At 38.2% G+C, this 22,898-nt stretch overlaps 1 protein-coding gene across 3 annotated transcripts in view; it reads left to right on the forward strand.

Moving 5' to 3' along the window:
* Positions 1-22,898, forward strand: part of NBAS (NBAS subunit of NRZ tethering complex) — a 327,228-nt gene that overhangs the window by 93,462 nt on the left and 210,868 nt on the right. For all 3 annotated transcript variants that reach the window (XM_032353267.1, XM_032353268.1, XM_032353269.1), the window contains 2 exons: positions 1,198-1,302; positions 1,939-2,075. In XM_032353267.1, the coding sequence (XP_032209158.1) occupies positions 1,198-1,302; positions 1,939-2,075 (242 nt within the window). The remainder of the gene's footprint in view (positions 1-1,197; positions 1,303-1,938; positions 2,076-22,898) is intronic.

The following is a 22,898-nucleotide window of genomic DNA, read 5'->3' on the forward strand; positions in this document are numbered from 1 at the left end:
CCTTGGTTTCCATGAATATGTGTTAAACAGCCCCCCCCACCCCCTCCTGCCCTTACATCTCTGCTTCTCCAGCTCCTGCTTCATTTGCTTTGCTTTTCAGATGCCTATTCCTGACCTTCCCTTGTCCTCCACCACATCCCAACCCTTTTTTTTTATCCTTTTGTGTTGATCCTTTAAATGATGTTGCTCCTTAAGGCTGTTTTCATTCAACTTGATCTCCCTTGAAATCATACTCACTTCTGTGTTAGTAAGTGTGGCATGTATGTGACTCACCTCGCTCCAGAACTCTTGATCTAGCCACCTGCCTTCTGGGTGACTCCTTCTAGATGTGCTTGAGTTCCAAGCCTAGCATATTTGCAAGCGACCTTCTCAATGCCTCCCTCCCCCCACCTCCTCCACACCTCCTCCTTGTCTCTCTCCTACCTCAGTAAATTAATGCAGTCGATAAGTAGTTATTGGTTACTTCTTATATGAAAAGCAGACTGCTGGGGATCTGGGGTTCAGCATTAAGCATGACAGACAACGAGCCCTATGTCATACGTTGCCGTGGGCAGATCCTTACTTGCAGTTGCCATGGCCATCCTGTTTGTGTTTTATGTCCCAGCTTTGGGGCACCCCCGGGAAGCCTTCCCCGTCTTCCCAGGACCAGTTTTATAGTACTCTCCTGTGTGTTTCCCTTCGCCTGTTCCTGTGTGCCTGCCTGTTCCCACTAGATTTTAAGCAGTTTGGAGGGCAGGAAATATGTCGTGCTCATGGCATCAATGCTGCCTATCATAGTGCCCCTAGTGCATAGTAGAAGCTCAGTAAATATTTGTTGAATGAATGAATGGTTCAGGCTGCATTTTACATCGATCACCAGCAGCCGTGAAGTTAATGCAGGTGTTCATACTGCACTGCCATGTATAATGGTGGCTTACTTGTTTTCAGCAGGTGGTGGGTTTTGGTTGTCTTAATGTAATTAATTTTCTACTGCCCATTTCATTTACTTCTTAATTTTTTTTAATTAACAGTATTTATAAATACAGCTATTTTCAAAATAAAGGCAAGAATGCAGATGTACTACTTCAGTTAACAGTTGATAGTTTAATTAATTCAAGGCTTATTTATTTAGGGAGGCAGAGTTGTAAAGGTTTTTAATATTTTCTTGTCACCCATATTTAAAAGCCTTTTCATTATGAAGTCGCTGTTTCCCCTCAGGAAATCCTAGGAGTGCCTCATGCATCTGAACAGAGATATGATGCTGAATTCTTTAAGAAGTTCAGAAATCAGAATATTGTTCTCTCAGCAAGAACTTATGCTCGGGTAATTTCTTTTTTGTAAATAAAATAATTATGGTTATTAACACTTTCTAAATCTCTGAGCCTCACAGTTAATGTTATTGCATGCATTTACCATCATTTCATTTTTTTGTTTTAATATTAATGTAGAGAAGATGGAATTATATTTTTAAAAATGTTTATTCATTGTCCCTCTGCCCCTCCCCCTGTTCATGCTCTCTCTCTCTCTCTCTCTCTCTGGCAAATAAATAAATCTTTAAAAAAAAAAGACGGGGGCACCTGGGTGGCTTAGTTGGTTAAGCTTCTGACTTTGGCTCAGGTCATGATCTCAGGGTCCTGGGATCGAGCCCTGAGTCCTCGGAAAGTCTGTTTCTCCCTCTCTGTCTGCCCCTTGCCGTGCTCAGAGTCTTTCTCTTTCTCTCTCAAATAAATAAAATTTTAAAAAGTGTTTATTCATCATTCTGACTTTTAAAAGTAAGTGATTTTTATGACACTAGGTTGAGAAATGTGATGCAGACTACAAAGAATTAGAAATATTTCAAAGTACCTTAAATCAGAACTGCATAAAAAGTTACTTTTAGGAGTTTGAATGTTGTCCTACAAAGTCATTCCTTTATTTCTAAGGCTTACAATGGAAACTTACCCCTTGCTGTTTGTACAGGAAAGTAACGTACAAGCCCTAGAAATTCTGTTCACTTATCATGGATCAGACCTGCTTCCTCATCGCCTTGCCATTCTCTCTAACTTCCCAGAGACCACTTCTCCACATGAATATTCTGTTTTGCTGCCTGAAGCTTGGTATGTGACTGGGTTTACTGAATTTTACCTTCTTTTGAAATCATAACAGTTTTTTGTTTCATGCTAAATAATTTGAATTAAACAAAATTAATTTTAAAGTAATCTCTTTAAACTTTTTTTCTGATTATAAAATTATTTCTAACTTATTTTTAAATGATCTCAAAGCCAAAATGTGTCTAACATAGGAGGATCAACTTAACTTAATGAACATGAACCTTACTTTTTATTTTTTTAATGAAGGCCTTCTGATTTTCCTGGTGTGTGCTCCATATGTTTTTATGGTTAAGAACAGTTGTTTTTGTGTTTTTTTTCTTTCTTCTTTTTTTTTTTGGTTAAGAACAGTTTTTAGGATAACTGTCTGTGAATTAGATCTTTTAAAAATGAAGTAGTTCTGAAAATATCAGGTGGTAGGTCCAGGGGACTCAGAAACGTCTGAATCTTGACTCTTAATAACTGTTTCCCCTCTGTGAAATTGTAGTGGGAGAAAGAGAAATGGGAAATCAAAGTTCCCTTTAATTATTAATTGGACTGATGCTCTTTATCTCAGTTCAAGTCTATTTGAGAATTGGGTCACGGTGTGGGACATAGACTCTAAGTTCAGTGGTCCTCATTGTATCACCCAGTAGGCTTGTGGAGGCCAGAATGTTTCTTCATGAGAATGAAGAAAAGAGAATAAGTTTGCCTCCGTGCCTAGCTCAGAATGGGTAGGTAGCCTATTAGCTCCAGGCCTGAGGCGGAGAGGAGTGCGAAGGATACTCCACGTGTCCGTTACTGCCCCGAGGTCAAAGGCAAGACCGTGACCTTTTGCATCCAAAGAGTGAACTAGGTCAGTAAATGTGAGACTTTTACATCTACTAGTAAATGTGGCTCATCATTGATTTGCATGATTTATATCCTTTCAGGATTTTTTTGAGTTTGCTTATCTTTACCTTATTGCCAGTCCCTGTGCTACTTGTTCGTGTTGCCTATGTTGAGTAACGTGTGACTTGATCTATGAAGTCCTCCCATGATCTTAAAGCGCTCTAAGAGATTAGGACCATTCCAGTTGAAATCATTGTTACAAATTTTAGGTACTGGCAACTTAACTCTTTTAAGGGATGTTACTGGAATTTAGGGGATCATTCAGCTTCCTTCTTTCTCCCCTGTCACCCCCACGCACTATCCTATTTGTAGGCTTGGGTATCGATGGTGAAGATGAACATTTATAGAGTAATCAGTAGGTATTTCCTACATAGGTATATGTGGTTTCTACTTTTGGTATTATCCCTCTTATTACTGAGAACTGAGATTTACAGAGGTTTAGTAGTATGACTCTGTATAAAGTACGGCCAAGACTTGCAACTTATATTTGTTTGTAGTTGTAGATTAGGAAGCTCAAAAAACAAGTTCTAAATTCCTCATTTTGTACTACTCTTGGTACTAAAAAAAAGTCTTTGTCATGATAAAAGTGAACAAAGAGAAGTTTAAGGTGCTCTTTTCATTTTCATATGATTTCTTTTATATCCTTATAGTGATATGTAAAATGTATTTTGTGAATGTATATTCATAGGTATTTTTGAATATAATTTTGTTTTCTTGCTCTCTGCAAAATAGATCTAATCTGAATATAAATGACTTTTTTCCACTATAAATTGTTAGTATAGAGAAGGGCTTTCTCTTAAAAAAGACGGGGGTTTTGGGATGCCTGGGTGGCTCAGTTGGTTGGACGACTGCCTTCGGCTCAGGTCATGATCCCGGAGTCCCAGGATCGAATCCCACATCGGGCTCCCCGCTCCCAGCTCTGCTTCTCCCTCTGACCTTCTCCTCGCTCATGCTCTCTCTCACTGTCTCTCTCTCTCAAATAAATAAATAAAATCTTTAAAAAAAGAAAAAAAAGACGGGGGTGGGGGGGAGGGGGAGAGCTATCATCTCTTGACGTTTCTTTTTTTTAAAGGTAATCTGTCCTCAGATTTGAGTTCATTGTGGTTATTGTCTCCTGATGACTGCTTAGATAAACATATGATTTTTCTGAGATTTCACAATTGGTATGCAAAATAGTTTTACAAGGCCCAGTGCTGGGTTATCTCTGAATGCCCTCTGCTTCCTTTACTGGCTGTTGTAACCAATTTAAATTGTGACAAATACTTGAACTATACCATATTATAGCAGAGGGTAATAGAAGATAAGGTTATTCGGAATCATCATGTTGGGATATGTTGCTTAGACAAATTTTGAAAAGACTGGTTTTTTAGGAGTCTTTATATTCATTTTAACGTGTTAAGGAAATAAAGATTTTTGTTTCTCAAGAAAGTCTCATTGAGTGTAGTTTTGCTCTAATTAGAAAGAATGAGGAACAACAGTAGGTTATAACAGTAATGTCTGTCTCCTTATGATTTTATGTGGCTGCAAAGCAAACCCGTGGTTACGTTTCAGGCGTAGCTTCTTCTGTGAGGTCTTCCATACACTTAGTCCTTTTCCTATATTTTCATCATTCTTTGTTCTTGTTCTATAACCCTTTTACAGTGTGTTTTTAGTTAGTCATTTTTAGTTCAGCTTTTCTCCCTCTTGTTTCTGTTGTTTTTTTTTTTTTAAGATTTTATTTATTTATTTGACAGAGAGATCACAAGTAGGCAGAGAGAGAGAGAGAGAGAGAGAAGCAGGCCCCCCCGCCGAGCAGAGAGCCTGATGTGGGGCTCGATCCCAGGACCCCGAGACCATAACCCGAGCTGAAGGCAGTGGCTTAACTACTGAGCCACCCAGGTGCCCTTGTTTCCTTTTTTAATAAGCATCCAACCTTAACCCAAAACTAACTCTTTAAGGTGGAGACCATCTCCTCCAAATTTTTGGATTCTCATGGCCTAGGGTGGTGCTTGTGTAGTTGAGTCTCTGAAAATGTTTGCTGGCTGGGTCAATTAGGGCTCTTGTGTCCATTTATAAGAGCGCTCAAGGGTTGTCCTGAAGAAAGGAAAACAGAATAGACTTCTTACCTCTAACAATGGAGGTGCCCTGGTTAGTGTCTCACTGAGGCTCCGATGGCCTTAATTCCTGAGTCCAGTGCTATTTTAGGGTTAAAGCCTGACTCTTGCCCGGCTTGAAGTTTCATTCTAATGGATGTGTGGATCAATAAGACCTATTTATAGAAATCATTTCCTTTTTGAGGAAATTTATTCTTCTTCAGATACTTGGTATTTATTTTTCAATCACTTTCAAGTCAGAGCAGCACAAAGTGTCTGTTCTGTCGGAACAGCAGCGCTCTTGTCCCCACCCACGGTGAGCTGGGCGCTCTTTGTATGCCTGGCTCTGTGGGAGGGATTCTGAAGTGAGGAAAACATGCTTTCTCTTTAGCAGGAATTAATCAGGTATGTTTGAGGCAGCAAGAGAATTGCCTGCATACAGCATCGTGCTTTCAAACTGAGAAGAAATAAGAATTGAAAAGACTCTAAATACATTTGCAGCCTTTTCTGCCTTTTTTTTTTTTTAAAGCCTCTTCAGTTGCATTGTTTGAAAACTAATTTTTCTTCCTCATTTAGTGCCTTCAAGGACGGTAGAACTTTCTGTACACATGCTCGATTTTCTCAGAGCGTACATACTGCGCAGCAGCTGCGCCCGTGTCATCCCGCTTTATCAGCCTGTCAGCCCCTCCACTTGTATGTTGCAAGAAATGACTTTCCAGTGATCTGTTAGATGGTTAGATGGTTTGACACCAGGTACCCACCTCGAAGTGTATGGCTCCCAGAGGCAGCGTGGCTGTGAACTCTGCACGGTCTTCAGCTTACCCTTAGGATGGTGTGTCCAGTCCCGCGTTTCCTCCCCTCCGCCCAGGACCATGCCATGCCTGCTGCCACCCTGGCGCCTCGTGGCCACTATGCCTCCTGCCTGGTGCGCCCTTCTCCCATATCTTCGGGTGACGAGGCCTCTTACTTCTTCTGCATCTCCTCTCACAGGTCAGTCTCCTTCTGTGACCACTCTCGTTCCCTAGCCTCGCTCCCTCCCACTGCTTGTGCCCTGAGCAGGTGTTTCTTCCCCGTACGCACACCTACCAGCCTATGGTTGGTTGTCCTCTCTACTCTGTCTCATCTCCCTTGGCCACCCTATTTATGATTTTACCCTCACTTTAAATTCTCCTTTCCTGCCTTATTTTCTTCCTAGATTTTATCACCCCTACCTTAGTTTGAGTTCTATTTATTTATCCTGTTTTCTACTTCGCACTTGTGTTTTCTTCCCTTCCTTAGCCCCTGCTGCATTTAGAAGATCGCCTGGCACGTTGTAGGTACTCAGGAACCACTTGTTGAGTGAATAAATGAATGAATGAGTAGCAGATCCATAAGGAAAGGACCTTGTGTCTTGTTCACTGTGTAGAGTGTACATGGGAGGGTAAGTAGGGTTTTGCATTTTAGAGTCCAAGCCATGTAATATCTTGAGAAGTAATAGTAAGTTACATCAACAAAGTGGCCTTTTACTTGCCCCATGTTGAGATTCTGTAGGCAGAACTTTCTCTTTGGCATTTACCCGAAGTTTGCAGTTTTGTTTGAACCAAATTTGATGAGTGTGATTGCTGGGAAACTTCTGTGGCATGTGTTAATTTTGTGTGATATTGTCACTCTTAAGTTATCGTGTGTGTTGGACAATGATGAAATGTGAGCAAGTTTTTGTAAAACTTCGAAATTACATTTTCTATCATAGACGATACGTCTTTTCTTAGTTATCTATCATTTGTTGTTGCTATAAAATGTGTATACTTCATATTCTAGTGGACTGTTTTAGTTGAAGTACAAAGGTGATATTTCTTACTATATTAGCTTCCACAATTTTTGCTCATAGGTTTTTATAAAAGGGATTTTTTTAACTTTTGGGATTTTTTGTATTTATGGCGTGTTTTAGAAAGATTATTTAATTTTTTTATTTTATGCCTCTTTTCCTATTGTAGAATCTTTCTAGAGTGGTGGAAGTAACCTGGTTTAAAAAGTTGTATTTTGAACAGTTGACTGTTGGAGTAGGATCAGAGTAAGAGCTTTGATTCTAGAACCAAGGTGTCTAGTTTGTGTTTTTTGGATACCTTTTCTTAGATGCACCTCAGTCCTCTCACTTGTCAGATGGGCATGATTGTAACACCTACCTCTTTGCATTGTGAGAATGCCTAATGAGTCAGTGTTTATACAACACTGAGAACAGTGCGTGGCATCAAGTAAATGTTACGTAAGTGTTAGCAGTCGTTCTTAATGCAGAACCTTGACTTTCTCTAGTTGAGCCTTGGCTTTCTCTACTTCCTATGCTTACTGTTTTAAAATTTCTTATTGGAATAATTTTATAACTGTAGAAAAGTAGAATGGAGAATACAGGGTGTTTCTGGATACCCTTCACTGGGCTTCCCCTTTCTTCCCATATAATCATAGCACATTTGTCAAAACTAAGACACTGTCACTGGAGTAGTCAGTTCTGCTATAACATGCCATAGGCACTCCTCTAACGATTACTGGCTATGCAGAACCTTGCAGTGCAAACTATGGCACTGATGGGAAAAGCGGGATTAATGGTCCAGCACTCAAAAGCTTTGGTCGGTGAAACAAAGTTAGGAACCTAAATGAAAGTCCTCACATATTTTTACATGTGTTACATGGGTAACAGACATCCAAATACTAAAATATGGCACTTACCTTAAAGCCCTTAGACACTGTATGTGGAAGTGGGTGTTGGAAGAGTTGTACTCGTGCATTATTGGGGAATGGAGGAAGGGGGGTTGGTAAGAAATTCGGAGAAAAGTTGTGCCACTAGCTGTGGATGGGGGGGGGAGCTTCCTAACACATTCTGGAAACTGAGCTTGCTGGAAGATGTTTGGGTGACCCTGCACGCGTAACTCGACGTGGCTGGGTTTGTATTTCTGTGTGCACAACATTTGTTATGGATGAAATTGGGTGTCAGCAAATGTGAAATTTGTGTTATTGTTATGGTCAGATTGTTCCCTCATATATATCATTTGAACAAATTTGCACCCTCAAAAAAGTATAGTGCAACAGACTACACAATAGTTAAGTAAATGACAGATTTATTTGGATATAATTAGTTTTTCTGCTAATACCCTTTTTCTGTTACCGAATCCAGACTAGGAAACCACATTGCATTTGGATTTCATTTATTTTTAATATGTGGAAATAAACTCTGCCGTACATATATGTCAGTCAGGAAATTCTTTGACACCTATATTTGCTAGATAATGAAAATTGACACTCATATTTATATTCCTGGATTATTTCCACATCAGTGAGGAAAGATTGCATTTTTTAGTGTATTTGGGGATATTGCAATATTTAAAATATTTTATAGTTGTAAGTGATAAAACTGGATTGATGGAAGTCAAATATCCGGGAGATATTTGCCCTTGTCCTAGACAAGCTGTTACGGTAGTAACTTGGCAGTTTGTTTGCTTGTAAATATCTGAGTTCAGTGAGATTATTTGGTGATTGAAAGTTTGAAAAGCGTGCTATAACATGCAGATGCGATTATACTTGTGTGAACCATAAAAGTGTGTTGCAGATGTTTATTTCTTTTCTGAGTTTGTGATTGCGAGAATTATTTGTTGGCTTCTAATCATTCTCTGCCTTCAGCTCCACAGTAATTTATGTGGCATCCCATTAAGGCTAAAAATCACAAGGGGTGGGTAAAAGACATTAAGTCATTCGCTGTTTAGATCATGGAGGATGTCAGCCTACATATCGGCCTATTTAGGAACTGCCCTTTCTCTAGAGCATAGAAATAGAAAGCACTTTCTTTCACCTGCGTTCATTGATAGCAACACTGCAAAACAGTACGATGGATTGCATGACTGGCAGAAGCATTTCTCCCCATGACCTGTAGACCCAGGTCCTCTTTGCGCCACGCATGCTGTAACACATGTTTGTCCCTGGCATTTTATTCCCTTGCTAACCCTGAATCACCTGCTTTTCCTAGGCCGTAATCCCTTTGTGGTGCGCTCTGCCCCACTTGATAATGCAGTAGGGTTTAAACTAACTGTGTTCTTTAGCAGTTTGATTCAGAATGAATATGTCTTTTGTGCATTTGTAGGTCCTATTTTTGGCTTTGCTTTTTTTTTTTTTTTTTTTTGGCTCTGTTAAGTGCAGGGATAGTTAAGACCATGTGGCCATTATAAACTTTTTAAGTTTTTAGAAAAAATTTTAATTGTAAAAAACACATAACATTAAATTTACCATTTTTAACCGTTTTTCAGCATGCAGTTCAACAGTAAATACATTGACCTTGTTCAGGCAGTTTCCAGAACTCTTTATCTCGTGAAGCTGAAACTCTGTGCCCATTAACAACTCCCTCTTCTCCCCTCAACCCAGCCCCTGACCAGCACCATTCTGCTTCGGGTCTGGATGAAACCGTCTACTCTAGGGGCCTCCGAGAAGTGGAATTGTGCAGCGTTTGTCTTTTTGTGGCTCTCTTATTTCACTTAGCCTAATATCCTCAAGGTATAATACACTTTCAGTAAAATTAATATTATGATTAAATAAAATTTAGAGTGGCTTGCCATCTGTGGGTCATTTTTCTGTTGATGCTGCAAAAGTACTTCCCAAATGAAGTAGAGGATGAAGATGAATTCTAGTTTGGGATGCAAGGTTACCATTATTGCCTAACTTCCTGTGGAAAACCTTTTCTTCGTCTCTTGGTGGTAAAGAGGGCGTACAAACTGAATGGAACTAATGGTATCTCCTCTAACATTTTGTTTTCTAAATCTTGGGTTTGAGTAGCCAAATATAGAGACTTTTTCTATAATTACAACAACATAAAATTTATGTCCTAAAATAGCAAAGCATCAATATGTATTTTATTAAAATTCTCAGTAGGACGAATTTGATTTCAGTCAAATTGATTTTCTCTTATAATTTTATTTTATTTTATTTTTTTAAAAAGATTTTATTTATTTATTTGACAGAGAGAGAGAGAGAGAGAGAGAGATCACTAGTAAGCAGAGAGGCCAGCAGAGAGAGAGGAGGAAGCAGGCTCCCTGCTGAGCAGAGGCTGAGATCCCAGGACCCTGAGATCATGACCTGAGCTGAAGGCAGAGGCTTAACCCACTGAGCCACCCAGGTGCCCCATCTCTTGTAACTTTAATCAGTAATAAATAATTTATCCTTTGATCATCAGATGAGACTGTTCCCATTCTTCATAATGGAAAGATTAGGTAGAGGTTTACTTTTTACTACACTGCAGTTTCAAATTGTTGATGCGTTGAAATTTTACATTAGTTGTTGATCTTTTTTTTTTTTTTTTTAAAGAAATAATTTGAACTATGTTTTCGTTGAAGTCAGAGTTGACCCTAAGCGGCTTTTAAATCCAAGCTATAAAGTTTTGTTTATTTTCCTTGAAGAGCAACAGAAAACTGTACCAGAACCAATTAATGGTGGCTAAGTTTCATAGTTTTAGGAATATTCTGGAAGTTTCTCCCCCATAAGAAACATATTAATGTTTCTTTGAAAGCAGATGCTGATTTTTGAATTTTAATCTTTTTTAAGTGAAATTTATAACAAATCATGAGTACCTTTGGAACTGATTTAAAGATTAAAGCATTTCCATATTGCTTTATCTTATTTCATTTTCACAGAAAGAACAGTTTGAAGAAGATGGAGGAGGCATTTGAGATTGTGTGATGTGAGTCAGATGTGGTCCCTGTCATCAGATAAATGTAGTAGGGAAGATACCAGGCAGGTTAGGTCAGAGAAAGCTATCTTTAAAATACCTGATATAGGAGAAATACAGGTAGGTTTGGAGATGGGAGAGGTTACTTTCTGTTACAAAGGAGATAAATCAGGAAAGCCTTCTGAGAAGAGGGAAAGTTTGCTTTAGATGCTGAAAGTTGAGTGTGATTTTTGATATTGGGAAGTTTGAGAAGGAGTCATCTATTTACTTACTTATTTATTAAAATTTTATTTATTTATTTATTTAAAAGATTTATTTATTTATTTGACAGATATCACAAGTAGGCAGAGAGGCAGCAGAGAGAGAGGAAGGCTCTCAGCAGGAGGAAGCAGGCTCCCTGCTGAGCAGAGAGCCTGATTGATGCTGGGCTCCATCCCAGGACCCTGGGATCATGACCTGAGCCAAAGGCAGAGGCTTTAACCCACTGAGCCACCCAGATGCCCCAAGGTTTTATTTATTGTTTTGATAGAGACACAGCGAGAGAGGGAACACAAGCAGGGGAAGTGGGAGAGGGAGAAGCAGGCTTCCCGTTGAGCAGAGAGCCTGATATGGGGCTCGATCCCAGGACTCTGGGCTCATGACCTGGGCTGAAGGTAGGTGCCTAACAACTGAGCCACCCAGGCGCCCTCGTCTGAATATTTAACATGAAGTTGTTTTACCCACTCAGTCTTCACCTGGACAAAAGATGTTCTCAGTGAATTTGTTAGTTGAAATGAAATGAATTAATGCACAGGATTCCCAGTAAACAATCAGGAATCTGGTTTTCTTTATGTTTTTATGTAGCCTACTCCTGTTCATAAAGATTTCTTTTTCTTCTCTGAAATTGTTAAAAAGCAGCCTCTGTTGGTCATTCTATTGGTCATTCCCATTGTAATTTTGTTGTTGGAATGGAAATATCGCCTAAACTGTAGCCTGGATGATGAAGTAATTATGGAAAAAATTGGGGCATTGCATTCACTTGTTTGATTCTCGAGAGAAAAATGAAAGTGTTTCTTTTCCCTTTAAAATTGAAAAGTTGATTAGTTATCTAATCAAAATTCAATTCCCATATGTGCAGTTTATATCTGAACTGCTGTGAACAAAGAGCAATAAATTGGTTTGTATTTTAGGCTTGGAATAAGTATTTGGCCTTCTGTGGGGAGAGGAGTGTAGAGAGTACTTTCCAAAATGGGCTATGTTGGCGGTTTCCAAATCCAAGACTAACCTGGTGTTCGGATCAGAAAGGAAAAGCTAATGGCCTCAACTGTCTGGGAGCAGGGTCTGGAGCTGGCACTGGGATAATTGGTTTGCTTGTCTCCTGACATTATGGGCCTGTTAGATCTTGACTCAATTAGTTCTTGTTTTTCTATTTATATAAAGCCATAAAATGCATTTAGGGTAATTTCTTTGATTAAGAAGGTGGAAATGAATTTTATTTCGAGGATTTTTTATGGCTTTGGAAAGTATGTTGATACTGATATTTGTAATGTATTTAGTATCTGAGAAATACTAAAGAAATGAAGGTGTACTGATTTGTTCATTTTCTCTTTTGAGTATGGAACTTTTAAAAAAAAGTATGAACCAATTTTATGTTTCACATGTAATTCTCACAGCATATTTAAGGGATAAATAGGAAAAGGATTGTTATCCTGCTTTCAGGGCAAAAATTTGAGAGGCATAGTAGAAATAATATATTGAAATAGGGAGTTATTTTAAAAAATAATTTTAATTGCACTGTCATTTTAGTGTATATGTAACACTGTCAAATGTTTTTAATATGGCTTAATGCGGTTCAAAGTTTCTGATTTTACTTGAAATTAAGATCTATTTGAGAGGGTACTTGTTTTTTAAATTAATGAACTCTCCAAAAAATCTGTTACTAGATTCAGCATCACCTCATGGTACAAATGATACTCTTTTCATGGAGATGAGATTTTTCTTTCCTTATTCATTTTCCTCCAAACTTTAAGTACCTTGCCCAATAATTCTGAACATGTGATCCTTAAGTAGATTATAACATCTTCTGAATGGTTGAATTCCCTTAGGGAAATAGTCCCTATAATTCTTCTTGATCACACAATGTCTTTTCTAGTCAAGATTTCATTAATATGTAAATACTTGTCTGTAACAGCAGTGAATCTCTTTATCACACTATATTTAATTAACATATAAATAACCCTGTGAGACACTTTCCCAATTTCTGATATAGACAAGCCTGTTTAAATATTGTATTTGTAATAAGAAAAATTCTAATAAGAATCAAATTCATATTTCATACACAAAATCCATGCATTATTTTAAGGAATGTTTTGACCTCCATATGTACCCAATTTTTAATCCCAGAAGTTTTGATACTATATGTAATAACTGTAGGGAAAAAACTGCATGACTTATGTAAATGTTGGGATCACGTGACATGGTATTGTCATCTGTTTGAGGCAGAGAAGTGAACAGTGGTACTCTAGGAAAGCAAAGGCTTTTCGTCAAAAACACGGGTGTGTGTCTTGGTCCTGATACTTTGCTAGCTAACTGATACTTTCCCAAATGTGTTACATTTGGGAAGTCATTTAGCTTCTCTAAACTTGCGTTTCTTCATGTGTGGGACGGGACATTGTGGAGGTGTCCTGACGCTCGAGTAACGTGAGCCATGTCCCCTTGCCACTGTTCGGAGCATGGAGGTGGGCTCCGGTGTCCGCCGGTGGTTAGAGTAGCTGAGGGTATGGCAGGGCGTGGTGGCAGCACCAGTGTCCATGGTGTTATGTCTTCTAGCTCAAGCAGATTAAGGAGACTTACAAGAGACTGATGAAGGAACAAAATGTAAAATTAGAATAGGGAATATCCCTCCCGATGACAGTGATGCGGTGATGCTCCTCTAGGACAGCTCCCCTTTCCTGGGATCAGGTGCCTGTAGTTCCGGATGATCAATCAGGGGGTTGCATAGTGAACCTTATTTCAAATGCATTTTTAAAGGTTTTATTTTCGCTTCATATTGAATTCCGTATACAAGAAAATGAATAAACCGTGAATGTACAATTTGGGGAATTTGTGAAGGAGTTGAAGAAGAATGACATTATCAGCGTCCCTTATACCCTGACCTGATTACCCTCTCATTGTCCCCTCATCCAAGAGGACCACTACCCTGTCTTCTGACGCCACAGCTTAGTTTTGTCTGTAAAAGAATTGGAGTGGCCTGTGTGGGCTATTTCGCCTAAACTCTGGAAAAGCCTAATTAACTATTCTTACCTCTCAGCAGAGCTCGGATTTATGTTGTCTTTCAAATTAAATACTTTCCTAATGCTGGATGTACATTGGCATTTTGTCTTTTTATATTTAAAGTGTGTTTCTTATAGGAAATATACAATAGGTCCTTGAACAATGTGGGTGTTACGGGTACTGACCCCCCCAGTGCAGTCGAAAATCTATGTGTAACTTTTGATTCCCCAAGAGCTTAACTACGAATAGCCTGCCATTGACCGGAACTTACCAATAACATGAACAATCAATTAACACATATGTTGTATGTATTACATATTGTATTCTTACAGTAAAGTAGGTTAGGGAAATAAAAATGTTATTAAAAGAGCATAAGGAAGAGAAAACAATTGCAGTACTGAGTTGTATTTATAGGAAAAAGCAATCTGTGTATAAGTGGAGCCACATAGTTCAACCCAGTGTTGGTCAGGGGTTAACTGTAATTGAATCTTGCTACTTAATCTGGTATGGTAATCTCTGCCTCTATGTTGTCATACTTTGGCTATTTATATATGGTGCAAAGTTTAGTATGGTTCCATTCAAAGATGACCATCTTGGTATTTGTTTATCATTTGTTCAATTTATTCATTGTTTGCCTTTTTCTCTTTTGCTGCCTTCTTTTGAATTGGTTATTCTTATAATTCTATTTAATCTCCTTTACTGGATTATTAGCTATCCCCCCCCTTTTTTTTTTCTCTTGGTGCTTACCCTAGTGTTTACAGCATAGGTCTTTAACTTATCATAGTCTACCTTCAAATAATGTAGTAGAACTTCATGTATAATGTAACGACCTTGCCCCAGTGTTTTTCCATTTATCTCTCTGCTGGCTTTTGAGTGATTTTTGGCTTCCACTTAACTTTTACGTATGTTATGAACTCCACCATACATTTTTATCATTTCTGCTTTAATCAGTAACTTTTAAAAAAATTAAAAATGTGCTTTGTACTTGCACATTTCCACTGCTGTTCATTGCCTTTTGTAGGTCCAGATTTGTATCTGGTATCAATTTTGTTCTGTCTGAAAGGCTTTCTTTGGCATCTCTTTTAGGACTAGTCTGCTGGCGATGCATTCTCTGCTTTTGTATGTCTGAAGAAGTCTTTGTTTTGCCTTTGTTTTGGAAAATACTTTTGCTGAGTATAGGGTTCTAGGCTGTCATTTTTATCCTTTCAGTTCTTCAGAGGTGTCACTCCACTGTCGCCTTCCATTGTCCTCCATGAGGCTGGTTGTCATTCTGACCGTTTCTCTTGCCATTGTGTGTCTTATTTTCTTTGTTTTTAAGATTTTCTTTGTAACTGGTTTTGAGCTTTTGGATTGCGATGCACCTTGATGTGGTTTTCTTCGTGTTTATTCTCATTGCTGCTTATTGACTTCTTTGAATCTACACCGAATTTAGGAAATTCATGCCAATTATTTCTTCCAGTATTTTTTATCTCCCCCTATCTCCCCGCCTTAATACACACACTCTTTCCTGGACCATCACTTATATGTGTGCTAGCCACTTGCTCTTGACTTACTACAATTCTTTTTTTTTTCCAGTCATTTTCTGCTTTTCATTTTGGATAGTTTCTATTACTATGTCTTTTGTAAACTTGACTACTCTTTGCTTCTGCCATTTCTGCCATTTCTGCCCTTGGTGTGTTTTCATCTGAGTGGCTGAGTTCTCATTCCTAGGAGTGAGGTTGGGACTTTTAAAATATTTTCTATTTCTATATCATGTTATTGGTGTTTCTGGGTCTGGTTTAAGAAATTAATAATTCTCCCGGTTATGGGCCATAATTTCCTGCTTTTTTGTATACCTGGTATTTTTTACTGGATGCCAGACATGCAGGTTTGTTCATCTCACTAGCTGAGTTCCTGTCACTATTGTTATGGAACCTATTTTTTCCTTTCCCATAATGCATTGTTTATTTCATCACACTGTGTGTGTGTGTGTGTGTGTGTGTGTGTCTCCGTCTCCTATAAGGTTGGCTTCTCTGTGAAGTTGATCTAAGTGAATTTCTTAATTTATAATGAGTAAAATTAATTTGTAAAAGGTTTCCTTGATTTGAAAACCATAGCAAATGATCTAGCAATGCAGTTATAGGGCTAATGATTTGATACTGTGTCTTGTTAAAAACAATCCCGAGCCCGTTTTTTTATTCCAGGGTCAAATCTTTCTCCTCTTCCTGTGTCCTTCCTGCCCTTCTTGTTTCTGATTGTGTGAATGAGTGTTGGCTAGGCAGTAGGAATCTATACTTAAACATAATTAGACCCATTTCCTTCAAATTCTCTAATGCTTTGCTTTCTTTCTCTTCCTGCAATCTCTAATTTAACTTTGAACTATATGTGTTAGAATTCCTTGCACCACAGATACGTAGACCATTCATTGTCTTCCCAACCACAGCCTGCGGAATTGACATCAGAGTCTGTCTGTCTTCATTTCTGGGATTTTCGTTTCTTTAGTTGCGATCGTCTGTTGTCTGCAGTGTAATTTGGCCTAGATCCAAAGAACTCGTGGTGGTAAAAAGATTTGTACCGCAGTGTCTTAGGGCAAACCACCTTTTGTGCTTCTTTGTTTAGCTAAAGCTCCGGACCTTTCTCATTTCTCTGTGCTTCTGTGTGTTCACACATGGGCACGGAGCCACCTGCGGTATACGGCATCTGCACTGTTGCTGTTGCCATGGGTCTACGGTAGGAGATTGTACAGCCCATTTCAGAAATTTTAAATCAGAAAAATTTAAACAAACCCTAAAGCACATTGTCTAAATCTTTAGCTATAGAAAAAGCATATTGATCTTGAGCTGTACATCCCCTGTGGTTTAGTGGTTGTTTTTGTTTACTAGTTTGTTTTTTCTTCTTCATTCCTTCAGTTCATCCATCTATCGATCCATCCAGTAAGTATTTAGCAGGGTTTAAATGAATGCCAGGTATTGCTCTAAGAGTATAAAAATGACTCAGACTTTGAAGAGCATCTAGTTTAATAAAGGAACAAGACACAAATAAATAATTATACCTATCTTATGTGACTTATGATGGGATTATATCTTGATAAATCCATTGTTGAAAATACTAAGTTGAAAGTTCATTTGGTACACCTATCCTACTGAATATCATAGCTTAGCTTAGCTTACCTTAAATATGTTCATAATACTAACCTACAATTACGCAAAATCATTTAGCACAAAGCCTATTTTATAAATAAGTGGTGAGGATCTTAGGTAATTTATAGAATACTGTACTGAAAGTGGAAAATAGAATGGTTGTATGATTACAGAAGGGTTGCAAGTAAATTGGGTGTTGTCCTTAGTGGTCAGTCACATGGCTGACTGGAAGCCTTGGCTCATTGCCACTGTCCAGCATCGTGAGACCATATCATAGCGCGTAACACTAGTCCAGGCAAAGATCTGACTTCAAAATTGAAAGTACAGTTTCTACTGAATGCATATGCCTTTCATGCTGTTGTAGAGTAAAAAAATTGTAAACTGAACCATTCTAAGTTGGGAACCATCCATAATTCTGTGCAGTGATAGCAGTAACAGGAGTACATACAAAGCTTAGTAATGTGGAAGAGAGTCAGGTAAGCTTTACCTGGGAATATGATAGAGGGTTTCAATTGTTTTTCCTCTAAGAATCACCACATTGATTGAGTCAATTAAAGACAACATTATAAATATGCCTGCCATGAATCAAACTTCTTTTCTACCCATTTGGATGAGATTAAGTGCTGAATTTATAATTTTTAAAAATTCTTTTTAAATAATCTCAATCCACTTCTTTTTCTTCTGTTGCCACTATACAACTTAGTTTCTGAAGTGTAAATTTTTCTTTTTGAAGAGTTTTTTTTTTTAAAGTTAGAGTCATACAAAGCTTCCTTTTTGAAAGGAGCATGCTGAATTACTTGACTGAATCATTTTGCTAAGCCTCTTCTGTCAGTTAGCTCCTGCAGGGGTAAAGAGGCCCCGCTTGGCATGACTTGTGTGCAAACACCACAGCAGCAGTGAGGTAAATGCTGCGACACTATCACAGCCTCAGCTCTGTAGTCTTAGTTGACTTTTATATTTCTCATTTATTGTTCAGATTACATTTTTTTCTTTTTTAAAGTTGAAATACAGTCAACACACGATGTTTCATTCGCTTCAGATTGGTGTCAACATCAAATTAGTTTCACAGTATAGCGATTTGACAAGTCTATACCTTATGCCATGTTCGCCACAAGGGTAGCTATTGTCTGTAATCTTCCAACGTTATTATGCCATTGACTGCATTCCTTACACAGTGCTTTTTATTCCTGGGACTTACTCTTTCCATAACTAGAAGCTTGTATCTCCCACTACCCTTCACCCATTTTGCTCACCCCCCCCCCCCACTCACCTGCCCTCTGGTCACCATCAATTCTCTGTGGTTATTTATTTATTTATTTTAAAATTTCAATTAGCCAACATTCAGTCCATCATTAGTTTCAGATGTAGAGTTCAATGATGTGTCAGTTGCATATAACACGAGGAGCTGTGTTTCTGCTTTTTTGCTTGTTTACTCATTTGTTTTTTTGATTCTACATATAAGTGAAGTCCTGTGGTATTTGTCTTTCTCTGTCTGACTTATTTCACTTAGCATAATATCTTCTAAGTCCATCCATGTTTTCACAAAGGGCAACATCTCAACCTTTTTTTATGGCCGAGTAATATTCCATCACATATATGTACACCGTTTCATCTTCATCCATTCATCCATTGATGGACACTTGGGCTCCTTCCATATCTTGGTTATTGTGAATAATGCTGCAGTAAACGTAGTTTACATTTTCTTTGGGTAAATGCCTGGTAGCAGAATTACTGGATTCTATGGTTTTGAGGAGCCTCCATATTGTTTTCCAGATTGACTGCCCCCATTTACATTCCTACCAACAGTGCACGATGGTCCTTTTTTCTCTCCATTCTGGCTGATACTTGTTATTTCCTATCTTTTTCATTCCTAGCTATTCTGACAGGTGTCAAGTGATATCTCATTGTGGTTTTGATTTGCATTTCCTTGATGATTAGTGATGTTGAACACATTTCTCCTGTGGTTCACTAAGTTTTATATCTTGATTAAATCTTTACAGTTCTTAAAAGGATTTTTTTGTTGTTGTTATTATTTGTTTTTGAGAACTCTGATATTAGGATGAAGAGAATATCAGGGGATATGTTTCTACTGATCATTTATTCATTCACTCAGTAAGTCATGTTCTGGAACCAGGCTGTCTGGGTTCAGATCCCAGCTGCAGCTTATTAGTTGTGTGACTTTGCATTGTTAGTAAACATTCCTCTGCCACTGTCTTCTCTCCAGTAAAATGAGAAAGAGAGTGTCTGTCTGTCAGGGTGCTGACTTCATATATGTATGTATATGTTGCTTAGAACTTTGTATTTGTGCTCCAACATAGGAAGTGCTATGTGTGAAATGCCCATTCAGTGCACGTCTAGAGATGGGAATATACGGGATCTTGAAGGGTGATGATGGGGAAGTCACACTTGCTGTGTCTTGAGATCTGCATAGGCATATTTTGTTGTTTCCTTTAGTTATATGAGTAAAAGGAAGATTGAAACATTCTTGTTTTCCTCCTAATCCTTTGGTTCAGACTCTCTTAGCATGATAACCTTACATAGGGTCAGGGTTTGTACAGTACATTGATACAATTCATAAACAGTTTGGTACATTTCATTAGTTTTGTAGTTGATAAATTCAGATGTCGTATACCTTTATCTTTGTCCTGGTAGGCTTCACTGGTTTAATTAATAGAGCAAAGATTTGTCAGGGTCTTGTTATCTCTAAGTAATATTAAATAAGAGTTTTGCTGCTATTCAGTCTATGTCCCAGAATGGGGATTGAAATTGACTCGATTTCTCTACTTCCTTGATGGTGGTTGGCGCACTGTAGTTTTGAGCCCCCCCCACCGTGTGAAATAGTCCCCATAGATGCTTAGTTGACTCTAAGATCTCAAATCTTTCAGTATAGTCACATCAAATATGTGTTCGTCCTTCCTGAATGTAATACTGGCAACTCTGAAACTATAGGTGAGTTTATGTATAAATGAAAATTATTATTCACCAGTTTTAATTCACCTCTATTTCCCATAGGTGCAGTATTATAAATGTGAAAATCATGACAAAAACAAATTTAAGAAGAAACATTTTAAAATATTTGTTGTGTATAACACCACATGCTGAATATAAAAATTGCTTCATAAAAGTTTTGGGGATTAAAAAAAATGTTATCTATTTTAGCTTATTCTTATTAAAGTGTATGCCATTGAAGTTGGGTTTGAGGATGCCTTTTTCCCCCTAGTAACCTTCCTTGTAGCAAACTTAAGTATTCCTCATTATTCTGAGGACTTTGAATACTTCATCTTCAGAATTAGGGTCCTCTCTCCAAGGGATGGGTGAAGTGCTTACGGGTCAATCTTTCAATCACTGACCTCTCTAGTCATCTGTTGCCCTTTGTTCTGTTGACAACAAACACCTTGGTGAAGAGTAGCCTTTCTCACTTAGGTTTTCTGGAAGAATTTTTTAGAGTTTATGGCTGTCCCTTAAACTTAAATGATTTTGCCAACTTGTTCTCAGAAATAATCAGATCATCCTTTGCTTATGGTAACAAATTTATTTTCAAGCTCTGTTTTAAGCATTTGGGAGAGGGATGATGCCTTGTGGATATTGTTGCTTGTTTCTACCTTATAAATCGGCTCATCACTTCTCATTACTGCTTACCGTGTTGATCAGGATATACTCAGGCTGGTGTCAGCAGACTTTATTACGGTTGTTAGGTATTTGTAAACACAATCATTAGCATTATTTATACAGTGTTACTATTTATCATAAGGTAGATCTTGAAATGTCACCCAGTTTACATATATCTTGTGTTTTACTCCCTGTGAAAACCGTCTTGCTGGTGTTAGGAATAATGATGATTTTATGACAGTTGAACTCTTGCCATGTATCAGTACTGCTCTAAAGTCTTTAGACTTGCTAACTTGATTTGCCACAAATCCAAACGAGATTAATACTGTTATTCTTTCTGTTGTACTGATGGGGAAACTGAGGCACAGGCCAACTGAATTAACTCCCATCAAGGTTACACAGCTGTGTAGGGTGGCGCCTGTCACAGAGGTTAGACTTCTAAGAGCATCCTCTGAATTGCGATGGGTTAGAACTCAAGAAGATATTTGTCTAGTCTTGTCTTCATTTGGGGCAGATAATATTACAGTATTTGCTACCTAGACGAAGCAGCTGGGTCCCAGGGAGCAGGTGAAGTGGCTGGTGGAGGGGGAGGGGAGTCCAGCTCCCGGAGGTGGTATTTTTGCTCTGGTCTCTCGTATACGTTGCTAACATCGAGGTTACAAATGAAGTTTCCAAATAACTCCTTAATCTACTGTATTCCCTAAGTCCTGCTGTATTCCCTAAGTGACAGTGAGTGCCATCGGTCCACAGGAGAACTCCTGAGTGACGCCTTTAGACAGCTTTTTTCCAGCCTGGCCTTCTGAATGACAACAGCGTTTTGACTGGTCCCCACGGAGTTTCAGACCAGTGTGATCTGCTCCGTAGCCATCACCGCAATGTAGCTCTACGTGTGGGCTCAATTTAGGATTATTTCTTGTCCTTTATTTACCAGAACATTTTCTTCTATGCTAAATAATAGAAATAAATAGAACTCCACATCTTAATACCAACGCATAAAAGGTGGCAATTAGTAGTAACGCTCGGTCTGTTTTGCCTTTTGTTCCCATGGCATAGAACCTGAACAAAAGAACTTTCTGTAAGTTTATTCTTGAAAAAATTTCTTTGAAATAAAACATTTAAATTTAGTGTGAGAAATAATTGGCGAGAGAATAGTCGAACATAATAGAACTCGTAATATTCTTTCCTTTCCTGCTGACAGATAAATGTTACCTTCAGATGGAACCAGCAAAGTTTATTGTTTGGAATAAAACAATGGACAGGGTTCTAATAGAAAGAATCTTAAAATTAAGCAGTCATTATTTTGTAAAGAGATAATTTAAGTTTACCCTATACTTTTTTAGTGGGGGATGATGCACTTAAAGTTAAGTTTTAAGTCTTCTCAAGCCAAGCAGAAACAGTAAAAGACAAAGATGAACTAAAGTGTATGTTAATGTTTTGTGTTTGTGGAACTTTAGATTCAAAGTGTAACTTCTGCAACTCCCCAGACTTCCTACAGTTCTTTAGAAGGAAGCAGTATGTTTTCTTCTAGCTTTTTTTTTTTTTGAATCACAGTTTCACCTAGCCCAGTGACTAGGCTGGTGACATGACTAGGATGTTTATTGTGAACAGAATTAATGAAAAAGGTTTTCTCTGAATTTTATTGTATGGGCTATCACTGCTATCTAATGAGAGAATTCAGTAGCTACCATTTGGGCATTTTTAAAAGGCTAATGATAGAACCCGTTGGTTATTTTCAAGTGTAAAGAATGGTGAGATTTAGGGAGATACGCATTCTGAAATATTTTCCCCGCCTGAACTAGAACATGACCTGTCCCGCTACCTGGACGGCTGTGCTGGTGTGGCATAGTCTTTCAGCAGTGGCGTGGTATGTATTAGAAAAGTGCTCTCGCTGTCTGATCTGCGGATTCCATATAGATATATGTACTTCCTTGGCACATCTGTTTTTAGGAACAGATTATCCCCTTTCATTGCTTTATGCCAATTTTGAATTTCTGTGATACTCCTGAGAGCATTTTTTGGAAAAAAAAATTGAATATAGTTGACAGTATTCACTTAAAAAAAAATCTTTGTGCTTTAATTTAGTAATTCAGGTAACACATTATTTTAGAGTCTGCTAAATGCCAGGCACTATTTTAGGTATTGAGGATATGGGCAATAGACAAAACAAAAGTTCTGCCCTCAAAGAATTTATATTCTGGGTAGGGAGGAGGTCTTTTTTTTTGAAATGCAG

This window comes from Mustela erminea, chromosome 7 (genome assembly GCF_009829155.1).
Source record: "Mustela erminea isolate mMusErm1 chromosome 7, mMusErm1.Pri, whole genome shotgun sequence".
Classification (NCBI taxonomy): Eukaryota; Metazoa; Chordata; class Mammalia; order Carnivora; family Mustelidae; genus Mustela; species Mustela erminea.